The sequence below is a fragment of the Daktulosphaira vitifoliae genome, unplaced genomic scaffold, assembly GCF_025091365.1.
Source record: "Daktulosphaira vitifoliae isolate Bord-2020 unplaced genomic scaffold, ASM2509136v1 Scaffold_1, whole genome shotgun sequence".
NCBI classification, from domain to species: Eukaryota; Metazoa; Arthropoda; class Insecta; order Hemiptera; family Phylloxeridae; genus Daktulosphaira; species Daktulosphaira vitifoliae.
In genome coordinates, this window is record NW_026099572.1 from 60,674,347 (window position 1) to 60,688,045 (window position 13,699).

General features: G+C 24.8%; 1 protein-coding gene across 5 annotated transcripts in view; it reads left to right on the plus strand.

Annotated features, from left to right (window-relative positions):
• Window positions 1-13,699, plus strand: part of LOC126894396 (uncharacterized) — a 350,657-nt gene that overhangs the window by 326,787 nt on the left and 10,171 nt on the right. The window contains exons 2-3 of one of the 5 annotated variants that reach the window (XM_050665393.1): window positions 7,149-8,276; window positions 12,336-12,812. The exons of 2 other annotated variants lie outside the window; for them this stretch is intronic. In XM_050665393.1, coding sequence (XP_050521350.1) covers window positions 7,149-8,276; window positions 12,336-12,592 — 1,385 coding nt within the window. In that variant the 3' untranslated portion in view covers window positions 12,593-12,812. Of the gene's footprint in view, window positions 1-7,148; window positions 8,277-12,335; window positions 12,813-13,699 lie in introns of those variants that run through there. 2 more of the 5 variants (XM_050665394.1, XM_050665395.1) reach the window with 2 other exon arrangements.

A 13,699-nucleotide genomic window follows, 5' to 3' on the forward strand; every position in this document is an offset into this window, starting at 1 on the left:
AATAGATTTGTTGAGATTTGGAAAAGTTAAAGTAAAATGCTCCGACTCATCTTATTGAACTATGATGGATGTATTTAATTATGCGTTGTATAGTTTTGATGTACCTAATTTGGTAACATTCACAGAATTAGTAATAGTAGCATCTTTTAGACCTTTAGCTGTAGTTTTGCGAACATTTTTAATATTTATTAAGAATTCATTAATTGCCCTTAAAAAGGGATTTGTCCAAAAAGTTAAATTTAATTCAATAGAAATAATAAAAATTAGCAATTAAATTATGCATAATATAGAGATATTTATGGGATTCAAAATTTTTGTAGAAGGTCCAGAGATATTAAAAAATAACTTACACAACGACATGAAAAATTTAATTGATAATTACAATTATTCAAAAAAAATTCAATATTGATTTATTTGAACGTACTAAATACATACAATCATTTTTAAAAAATAATCGGTTAGATTACTTATTCGACAAAGTTAACGTGAACAGTATTTGTGATGATAATATTGATGAAATTTTTTCAAATATAAAAAAAAATATCAATAAAGTTACAAAATATATTAGTTTATTGAAAAATTAACAGTTTTTACTAACTGTAAACAAAACTAATATCTTCTATAGATGTTGTGTTAACACCAATAAAAACTTTATTAATAATGACAATATCGGTAAGTGTTTTGGAAAAATATTTTTAAATTATGTTTACTTTACTTAAATAATTTTATAAACAATTGGAATTACTATACATTAAATTATTTAAAAAATGTAATATTAATTACATAATATCAACAATAAATAATGGTTCTAATTATAATTAGTGTCATTAACTTTCAAAGTTAATACTACATTAAATTACTCAAATATGTTATTATTTAATTAACCAATGCAAATCAAAAACTAATTATCATTCACCAATTCATTTTCAATTTAAATATGAAATTTTAAAAAATATTCATTAATTAGCGTTTCATACTTTTATTTTATTTTTTATAATATATTTGTATCCTTGACAGTTATATTAACTTTTATAAGCTGAAAAATGAAAATAATACTCAAGTTGTAAATTTAGAGGAAGCAGATAAAAATAAAGGTTTTATATTTGATATCAATAATTTAATCAAAGATCAAAACAATGACATATTAGTAAGTCAAATTACGTACTTGTTTAAATACATAAAACATTATTTACTTTTTAATTAGTCTTATATTTAAATTTTATTATTTTAATAAGAAATTTTATTTCTTAAAATATATTTTTTTCTGTCCCATTTTTAATGATGATGTCTATTTCATTGAAATAATTTTAACTATTATTACTATAGTAATTTATTCAAAAACATAATTCTTGTGCAATGATTTTTTTTTAAATATAATCGTCTTGTAAAATTTTATACACTTAAATTTTCATGATATAGTACAGTCTCGCTAATCCGAACAATTTATATTTCGTACTTCAGTACTCTTTTATAATGTATCTATACATACACATAAATATTATTTATATCAATGTTGATTGTATAGCATAATTGTAGATACATATATGTAGGTACCTCTACGAAATATTCGGTAATATCGTTCTTATTCTTCTTCTTATTCTTCCTCGCCTTAATTCTAACTACTTGGGGTCGGCCATCCTTATCCTAAACTTTCACTTGACACGATCTCCCACATCATCTACGCTCACATCAGCTGTCCTCAAATCGTATTCAATAGCATCCCTCCATCTCTTTTTTGGTCTTCCTCTACCTCTTCTTCCTTCAACATTCATTTCTAGAACTGTTCAGTACAGCTTCCGATAGTTCTCCCCTCATAACATGACCAAACCATCTAAGTATTTTCTCTCATCTTATCCACGATTGACGCTGGATAAGATCATGATGTTAATATGATATTTGGTAATACACATGATTAAGATATAATAGTTTCGATTACATATTGTGATATTGTTTTGTTTAGTGGTGATTGTGCACTCGTGTCGACCGTTACGTTTATTTTTCCCTCCACTTATTTTAAAAACAGTCTAAAATGACAACTTCGGTTAAACGTAAGAGAGTAACAGTAGCCATGGAATAAAAACTCCAAGCTTTATCTTCTTAGTGATGATGACATCGTAAATGCATGTATTGAAAACACAAAAATTAACAATTCAGAAAATGAAGATAATGGTACAGATTTATCAACAGTCCCGGCACATGGTGAAGTCAGTATAATGCTGGATCAGTTGATGACTTACTTCGAGAAACAAAGTGAAACATCTTCCGCTGAGCTACTGACTTTAAGGCGTCTAAGACATCGCACAGCGAAATTATGTTATTCTTCATTAATACAAAAAAATATCACGGATTTTTTCAAGTGAGTCCAGTCTTATTTTCTTCTAAAATTATATTCTAAAATTTTTTTTTAATTTTCAATAAATTTGTATTGTCATATGACCACATAATAATAATAAAATTATGTAATGTAAAATTGCAAATAAAATTAATTTTGAATTTGTATAAAAATATAAGGTGTTTTTTGTAAATATATATATTAGTAAGTTAAAAAAATGTTCTTCCGTTTAATCCAGCTAGAGTCCGGCTCCATTTAGTCCGGATTAGCAAGACTCTACTGTATTTTTATTAAATTTTTCGAGTTATTCAAATTTTATGTATAAGTCATAGACGTGGTCTGGTTACATTAAATGGGTCGGTTAGAGTCAACACCATTTGTCCAAATGTCGAAGCTCCCTTAAAAAATCTTCTTACAATATCAAACTAATATTAATCAAAATTTAAAACAACTTATTATAAACCATATAACCTATTATGTTATATCTACTTATGCATAACATATAAAAATTAAATATTATTTAAAAAATCATATAACGTGTTAAAAAAATATTGTTCAATATTTCAAATATATAACCCTTATCTATTACTAGTACGAGGTTTTATTTAGTTTATTACTATAATTATTATAAAATTGATTCATTTTTAGTATTTGATGAGTAAAATATTAAATATTAATCAAAATATTCTAACAAAGCCTCTACCTGAAAGGAGGGTTGTTAAGATAGCAAAGGATCCTGTGTAAATTTTAGCTGTCCTATAAAAGCCTGTTCACGTCTAAAGTACTATACCAGTGGTTCTAAGCCGGGGTGACATGTCACCCAAGGGTGACATGGATCTGGTGTAGGATTGACACAAAATCTCGAGGAAAATTTTAAAAATATTGAAATTTTTTCGAAAAAAATCATTTTACTATAACGGCCGTCATGTGATTGCCACCATTTTTAAACAACGCAATAATTGTTTACACTAAACGGCACAGGTACCACGAAATTCTTATCTCTACATTATTTCTATTTATAGTTTACAATTCATACTTAACACTATAGATCCGATAATTACGTCCGTTAGACGTGTCACAACGTTGCGTTATCTGAAACGAGTTTCAGTCAGTTTTCTGTCGTTAGTATAAAGTGTTTGATAGTGTTTATTTTTTATTGACAAGTGCAGTTAATAATATTTTATTTGTGAAAAATCGACAATATTATTATTAAATATTATTTTGCTATAATATGAATAAATTTATTACTCGGCCTTAAAACAGATTGAAAGCTCATCATCAATTTCTGGGACTTTTAAACAGAATGAGAATTCCCTATCGACTGATCGGCCATCAAAACATACTAAAGCTAAGTGTTGGTTATACGATGAATCGTATGTATTCGTAATTGGTTTCAAATGAAGTGGTCCAGAAGATGAACTTATTCCCGAATGTATCATATGTGGAAAAAAATTTACAAACAAATCGATGGTGCTCAACAAATTGAACCGCCATTTTATTAAACAACATTTTCTCTTGAAGAACAAAGATGCTCAATGTTTCAGAAGACTTCTTAGTAGCCAAAAAAAAGAAGCAATCAAGTTTACAAAAAAAGTTAAAGTTTCTGAGAGAGCTCTCAAAGCTAGTTTTATTGTTTCACAAATGATTGTTAAGAATATGAAAGCGCATACTATTGGAGAAAATTTTATCAAACCAGCGTGTAAGGAAATGGTAAGAATAATGATTGGAGATGAAGCGGCTCTTGAAATAGATAAGATACCCAAGTCTAGTGATACTATTACTCGTCGCATAAGTGATTTATCAGGAGATAAAAAAGCAAGCTGTTGAAAAGATGAAACTACCTCGGTTCACACTTCAAGTTGACGATTCAACTGTTAGTAACGGAAAATGTTACATGATAGGATTTGTTCGTGTTGTTGATGGTAATGATATTGTAAACCAGTTTTTGCGTCTGAAAGAGTTAAAAACAAATATAAGAAGTAAAGACATTTTCGAAACAATAAATGTTTTTTTTGAAAATAATGGAATATTGTAGAGTGACTGTGTTGGAATTAGCACTGATGGAGCTCCAAGTATGACTGGGAGTATCAAAGGGTTTGTTACACTCGCTAAAATGAAAAACCCATTAATCTTTAAGACTTACTGTTTCATCCACATAAAAGTGATAATGACAAAAACGTTGGGTAGTGAACTCAATTCTGTTCTGATTAATGCTGTCCATATTGTCAACTACATTAAAGGAAAGCCCTTGAAAAGTAGGATTTTCACCGAAATTGGTAATTCGATGGATGTTGGTTTCACAAATTTGTTATACCATACCGTAGTGAGGTGGTTATCTAGAGGAAAAGTTTTAACACGTCTCTACAAACTTAAAGAGGAACTTTGGCTGTTTTTCATGGCAGAGGAGAACGAAGAATTTACAAGTTTTATGGAGGATGAAGATTGGATATCAAAATTTGCGTATTTGGCTGATATTTTTCATCATCTCAACTTGGTTAATTCTGGTTTGCAAGAGCCATTAGAAAATGTATTAATATAATATAATAAAATATTTAGGATTTTTTTAAATCGGTACACACTTATTTCATTACATTAAACATCTAAACTAGCACAATAAGTTCATTTAATTAAATATATTTAGTTTATAAAAAATTATCAAAAGTTCCTTTTCTTTTTGTATATTTTCAGAAACATTACTAAAAAATTTTTAATAATATAGATTAAAAATATGTAAAAACTGGAAGTAGCTTAGCTTCACAAAATTTACATGTATTTTTAACTATAAACATTTTTTAAAGTGGGTTGATGATGACCCCCTTATATACTAATGTACCGTTTTACCAAAAATATAAAAATAAATAAATAAATTTCAACAATTTTTTTTTCGTTGATTTAGATCAAAATACTATAAAAAATAGACAAAAAAAATTGTTTTAATCCACCAGTTTCAAAGCTATGCAGTTGTAAAGACGGCATAGGAAAAAATATATTATAATTTTTAAAATGTATAACTTTTTTGAAGTGAGTTTAGAAAACTCTAATTTACACTGTTGCAGAGCTGAAATTAGAATTACTAGAACATTTTTCTTCTGCTATTCAATTCAATAATTTATTATTCAAGTAGCTTTTCTGGACAACCTTTTTCTTTTCTAAAATATTAACAAACATTCATTTAAATAAAAAATAGCTACATATACAGCTAAACTATTTTTTCGTTATCACGCACAATGCTACCCATAAACTTTGTACTATTTCTAAAAATATTAAAATGAAATAATAAAAAAATCTTAATTTAAAAATCTTAATTTAAAAATATAAATATAATATACAAGAAAATAGTATAAAACAATGAATTATTTATTATTTATTTAAATCGTTGACGTTTAAACGAATTATATATGTATAGTCTGATAACATTTAAATAGATGCTAAAAAAAATATTCCTGTCACCATAAATAATTTTTTACCAAATAATATCCATATGCAGTTAAACAAATTTAAAAACTAATAACCAAGCTCTTTCCTATAAAAACCTCTTCAATTAAATTTTCAATTTTTTAACTTCTACTCTTTTTAATATGAAGAACTTCATGGTTATATTTGTTTTGTTCGATTTTCGTTGATTCATAAAAAACAGATTTTAAAAAATCACATAAAAATACAGTATAAACAATGATAATATAAGTGAATAAACTTCTATTTAGTGTGTCCAAAAAATTTTATATAGGTGGTGAGGTACTGATTAAGCTAATAGGTAAAAATACTTAACGTATGGTAACATTTTGAAATGAGAGAGATTACCGACTTACAAGAATGTAATTATCTTATGAGAAAGTATCACAATTTTTTTGTACGTCACTCTAAAAGAATTATGCCCGAGCCTGCGCAAATTATAAAGACCCAATTATTAATTACAAATACTATATAATGAAACTACATTTTTTCATTAAAAGTTTTTGTTAGTGAGACATTAATTAAAAACAAAATTCTACTATATTCAGACAATTTTTTTATCCACAAGTAACTTGTAAAGGGGATGAGAAAACTGCCAGAAACTCAATACAAATCATTTTAATGAACAAACATAGAAAGGATCTAATTCTGTATTTTTGAAATCGAAAAATCTTTCTTTTCATAGTAATCTATTTGGAATAATGTTAACATTATTCCCAAATAAGTCATAAAATAAATAAAAAAGTAATAGAAATAATTATTACTTTTTTTATAAATTACAGGCAATTGTTGTTTGATTTTCTTTGACAAATATATAAAATAAATGATATATTCAAATTATATTTAGAAAATTACTATTATGATTCTAAAAAATAAATAATTTATTTGAAAAATTTTCAACAATTATTGTTCATTTATAATATATTAAAACTAAATTTAAAATTGTATTTAGACATCAAACCACATACGATATTTATACACAAAATACAGTTCAACTAAATCAATTAGCCAAAACAATAATTATTGTAAAAAATTGTGAAGACGTTAAGTATGGATTTATTTACATTAATTATACTATTTAAATCAATAAGCTTTTGTGTTGGATTGTCATATTTACAACTTCACTGTAATTTTTCAAAATACATGTTAAATTTCTTTAAACACAATGAAAAATATTTATTGAATCTTGAAAAACGAAACAATTTTCAACCAGTAGACTTAGAAGATCTAAATACTTATGGCGCAGCTTTAAAAACACACGGGGAAATAATTATGGCTATGTTGGATGCATTACGGTCATTAAGTTCAATATCAACAGCTAATGATTTGATGGCTATTAATTTATATTTGAATAATGTTTCAGGTTCATTAAATTTTATAACTAGAAATAGTTCAGGAAAATATGATCAGAATCTATTAAACGTTCTCAACGGATATAAATTACATCACCAAATAATAGTCGATGACCTGAATGAATTTATTAACAGTAGTTGCACAAATGTTACAGTTGTTGAAGAATTTGTAAAATGTCCCGACTATAATACTTTAAAAGAATATAACATAAAAGACTTGCCAAAAATTTCAGAACAACTAAAGAAACGACTTACTAACTATGATATTAATAATACGGCCATAATGATAAATAAAAATGAGGTTTTCAATGCATTAAACTCATCACTTAAATTGGATCAATATAAAGACCTAAATCCCAAGAACTTGCTATTTTTCGATTTATTTAATCATGACGTACTAAACGAACATTTCACGGTAGATAATCAAGATGAACAATTTACTTCAATGAAAAATAAAGAAAATTTAAATTTATTAAGATATGCAACTGTTAATATTAAATGTCCTGATAAATCTTATTTAAATATAAACGATATATTTCAATACATGTTATACAGTTTTAATGTTCCAAATGTGCTTACGTTCTACGAATTAGTAATGGCCGCATCTATAAAACCTTTAATCGAACTTATACGAACTTTAAATATGTTTGCTAAACAGTTATCGACGGCCGTTAATGAGGGAAATATAAAAGAAAATGAAGTAAATTTTAATAAAATAGTTAATGTCGGTGAAGAAATTATTAAGAATTTAAATATCATAATTTATTACAACATTTTTATAGGAGCTCAAAAAACAATGTTAAATTTAATATTACATAGTTTAAAAAAAGTGGTTGGTCGTTATAAACTTGGAATGGTCCACAATTATATAAAAACTGTATATTCAAACAGTGATGTTCACACTTTTTTAAGACGTAATAGAATAAAGTGTACCATTGATCCCATTATAAATAACGAAATTAATAGATCCAACATTGATTCGTTATTTTCAATAATTGAACAATTTTCACAAAGAGTTACAGTATATATAGAAGAATTAAAAAAATTTATGCCACTATTTACATTTTTTCAGAAAACTTATTTTTTTAATTATTTTCGTGTCTGCAAAAATAAGAATTTTTTTCATGATGACGATATTGGTAAGTTTTCATAGCAACTTGAAAATTTTAAGTAAAATTTTCTTATAATCATTTACTATCAATTAATTATATTCTATAAATAATATTGATTTTTATTGTAACATCACTCGGGTTGATCATTACACATTGAAATATTAAAATATGTATTTGAACTATAATCGTACAATTTTCAAGTGAGATATGTCCAAATCAGCTAGGTTTGAACATATTTCATTGATTTACCCATCTAAAGACAATTTTTTTAATTAGGAAAATATCATTTAATTCCCCAAAATGTACAGTCCTGTGCTCATAAGCCTAAACCAAAACTTATTTCATATTAGTTATAGTTTCGTTTATAATGAAAACTGAGATTTAAATTAAACTTACTTTAACTCATTTTTCAGTATCAACTAAGAAAAGGTGTCGTAAATTTAATTAAAAAAAAAAACAAACGGTAGCACAGTGGGGTCGCAGCACAGCATGGACATGGCATAGTTGGGACAAGTATAGATGATATCTGGTAGTGATTAAAATCACTATCATAAGAAACGCTTCGATGCAAATCTGTAGATAGTGTTTAATTTTAAGAAATTGGTAGATTATTGCAAAAGCAACATCAACTTCTATTAAAATAAAATACAAAACCCATNAAGCAATAATAACTCTTATTCCCTTCATTTTATCCCGATTAGTTATTTGATTTATAATTATAAAATATGAATACATAATAATTATAGTAATTAAATTTAGTATGAAATTGACATTCAATAATTTAATATTGTAATTTTTACGGAAATATTATAAAAATAATAAAGTAGTTGTATATTCCTTTACTTTTAACGCATATAAAAATTTAAAGGGATTGATAGAATACTTTTCAATAAAAAATGTTTTTATTTATAACAAAGTTATAAGTTTTATATACTGGACTACAAGGAACTTTTATCAGAAACAAAAATATACTTTTCCAAATCAACTTTTTGAGATGTTTTCAAATGTTTTAATATTATTAAAAAATAAGTATCCACATATAAAAAAAATAATTAAGAAAAAAAAAAATTGTGTAAAATTAATACTGAATTTGATTATTAATATATTAAAAATAAGGAAAATGACATATTTAACCTATTTTTTTAATCCTTTAAAGTTGATTTTTGTGAAAGTTTATACTAAAAAAAAAATTTTTTTACCATAACTTTTAGCTCAATTTGTAAGTTTCAATTTGACATAATTAAATAGGCAATTTTATAAGAATTAAACAAATTGTATCGTTAAGATTAATACGCAGTCAGAAAATTTTATAATTGCTATTTATAGTAAATTTATCAGAGAAGCTCAATATTTTTTTGCATTTTTATCGTAATAGATAACTTACATAAAAATAATAGTAATCAATTCCAAGTAACTTTTGGTGTTCAACAATTGAAATATAAACTAAATTAATTTTAATGATTTACTTTAACTAAAATAACTAATCAAAAAAATATCTAAAAATCCATTGTTAAGAGAATCCATTCAGGAGAAACTAACAATCATTTTTTTTAGAAATGATTCATATAGCAACATATTACCAAAAAATTTAGAATATTATATTCTAGTAGTAGCACACACAAATAGAGTAAAAAATTATTTAATTGCAAAGTAAAATTGATATAATTTTGTAATTGAAACAATCATATCAAACTTAATTCGTGAATAAATACTATGAAAACATTATAAATTAATGATTTTAATTGTTTGTATGGAGAACATGGGATAAGTAACTTTTTAATTGATAAATTAGAATTTTTTTTCAATTTTTGAGGATAATATCTTCAACTAATTGTAATTATTTGACGTATCGTTGAAAAAAGTAGGTCAAGTTAGAGCAGAAAAAATAAATGATAGTCACAAAAAAATACCTTCTCAGCTTTGCATCGAAACTAAAACATAATATAGTAAAATAATTTTAATATGAATAAGAAATTTCTTCTAGCAAGAGGCGACTACAGTGATAGGTTCCTTCATCTTTATTGAAGTTATTGAATCTAAATGAGATAAAAATCAAATGAGTTGAAAATTATTCTAACTTAAAAAGAATTAAGAAAAGAATGCTTAAAATTCCTTGCCATACATGGGTTGAAATCTTGTACCCCAAGCTTGTAAAACACAAGTTTTACCAACTCGGCAACCGTACGTTGGTACCGTCGGTTGAAAAAATTGGCTATTTAAACTAGTTCAAATTTCAAAGTTATTTTTCTCGATTTAAAAGAGGCAAACAAATTTAAATAAGTTTAACTTTCTATGCTATATTAATTTTTTATTATATATAATATTTATGAAAATCTGTACTCCCCTTGTCAGGTATTTTAAAACAAAATAAAATACAAAACCCAGAATTTTAACACAAAAATAGCAAATTTTTGAATACGGTAGTCATTTTTACCATGAAGACAAATATATTTAGCTTTAATTTAAGATGTACATAAAAGTGTCAGACTGTCCGAAATACTTTCAAAAGTTAAGTGTAAAATTAAATTTTTTTTGAAAAAGTTGTCATTTTAAATCCCCCCCTACGGGCAAATAAAGTGTCAGATTTATAAAAAAAATATACCAAATGATAAGTAAAGACATCAGCATCTATGAAAAAAAAATTATATTGATTCATACATTTTTCAAAAAGTTATAGCATTATAAAGTTAAAAATATAAAAAAGAATTTTTTTACAAAAATCATATTTTTTTTATTAACTTTGATGTCTGTTTTCACCATGAAGACAAAATAAAGTCCGACATTTTTTTTTTTTATAATAAAGTATATTACATTAGTTTTAATTTAAGATATATATAAAATTGTCAGACCTTCCGGATCACTTTCAAAAGTTAAGTTGAAAAAGTTCTACTTTCTATATGCATTTTTTAAATTTGATCCTCCCCCGTATATAGGGAAATGGTCTGATTTAAAAAAAAAAGTACATCGAATGAAAGATGTATATAAATATTACTTCTCATGAAAAAATTGTATTGATCCATAAATTTTTTAAAAAGTTATAGCATTTTAAAGTAAAAAATGTAAAATATGAAATCGAGTATTTTCACACAAAAATAGCATATGGTAGCTATTTTCACCGTGAAGACCAAATAAAATCCAACATTTTTTTTTTCATAATAAAATACATTACATTAGCTTTAATTTAAGATATATATAAAAGTATCAGACTTTCCGGAACACTTTCAAAAGTTAAATTGATAAAGTTCATTTCTTGTGAAAAAGTTGTCATTTTAAATTCCCCTGTGGGTAGGTAAAGGGTTAAAGTTATAAAAATTATACACCAAATGATAGGTAAAGACATCAAACATTAATAAAAAAAAATATATAGATATGTTCATTTTTGAAAAATTTATGGCAGTGTAAAAAAAAAAAAAATTGAAAAAATTTGGAAAATTAGCAATTTATAAATTTGTAATTTTTTTGGAGGTTTCCACCATTTACGGGAAACGAAGGCAATTTTTTCCATTTTTAAGGGTAAAGACTTCAACTAGATACAATTTGTGATCTTTTGACATATTATTCATAAAAATCGGTCTCTTGAGATCTGAGATTGAGTGGTAACAGACACAAAATAAAACAAAAAAAAACTCAGTAAAATAAATCATCATTCGCATCGAAGCTAATAACCATAAAAATTGATTTTCATGAAAATAACCTAAATTGACAACAAAAGATTTATTTAATTATTGATCTTATTATTGGACTTACGAATTGCTAAAAACCTCTATTCTTATGCGCGTGAACCAACTAGGTAATTTTATAGTGACCAATACAGTGTTCCTAGTGCAAAAATGATGCATTTTACTCAACTTATTTCCTCGTATTTACCTAATCTACTGATAAAACCAACTTTCCAATTGATAACCTGAAAGATGATTTAAAAAAAATAAAATTTTGTTGACCAAAAATGATTTTTACAAACTGGCTTGAAATTTTAACTATATTAAAAACTACAAATGAATTTGTAATAAATAGAATAACCTGTGTTATCGACACAAACATAAAAATTTTAACTAATCTTTTCATATCATTGTCTAATTTTTACAGAGTATATTTGCAACCAGAGTAGTTATAAAAATTTGTTTATTCAGAATAATGAAATTGATATTCAAACAGAAAAGCTAATAGAAGTAGATAAAAAAGATGATTTTGTATTTGACGTAGAAGATTTGATCAACAATCTTTACACAGATATCGTAGAAAATAATGTAACTACAAAGGTAGAATCTGCAATGCCAAAAAGTCAAACTAAAAACACGCCAAAATACATAAAAGATTATCTTCTTTTTAATAATTTAAGCTAGTTGACCTTTTATCTTTATTACTCAAATATTTATCAAATTTCCATCGATTTTGTTAAAATTACTAATGTCTATTATTGTAATAGTTATGCATATTACTTTTAAATAATTCTTAAAATACTGTTATGTAAATTTCAGAAAAGTACAATGTCAAAAAAAATGCCAAACCGATATTATAAAAATGCTTTGTAATTTAAATATATATATTTTTATGAAGTAGTTATGTAAGTCTTAGTTACCTTAAAAAAACTTATAAAATGATAATTACAAAACTGTCTCAGAAGATAGTACGACATTCGGATTACTAAAAAATTTTACATAAAACACACAAATTTTTGTGTTTATTTGTTTTTTTACTTTGATCATTTTACAAAATCGTACATGATGCTGAAACATGGAAAATTTTCATTAAAAAAATTTGAACATTCAAAATGCAATAATTCCTACGTCTTTTATTTAATATGCTAAAAATAATTAAAAAACAACCTTACCGATTATTATTTGAGCAAATTTTTAAAATACAAATAAAAATTCTTGTCACATAGTTACACAAATAAATTAATTCCAAGTTTAATTGATTATTATATTATGCTACAATGTAAAATCAATAATATTTTTTAGAATAAATTTTCAAATTCAAACGATTTTGTAAAATTTACTATAAGCATATAACACGTGAATTGTTTGTAATTATAAAAAAAATATATTTATACATTAGTATAACTACAGCAAACTGTCGTTTTGATTATAACAACATAAAAGACTTAACACAATCGATTTAAAAAGTTGGTAGTTTAGTAAATTAAAATATTTTTTAAGATATTAGCATTTAATCAACAAGAAAAGGTAAAGAGTGAGGTAGTGTTAACGATACTTTAGCAAAAAAATTTTTTTCATAGAATAAATTTAATATTTACAATGGTTTACAAAAATAAATTGTGGAAAATTTTTCATAATATATGAAAACTAAATTTAAAATAGTATTTAGAAATCGAACCCCACACTATATTTATACACTAAAAACAGTTCAACTAAATCAATTTGCAAAAAAAAAAATTATTGTAAAAACTTGTGAAGACGTTAAGTATGGATTTATTTACATTGATTATA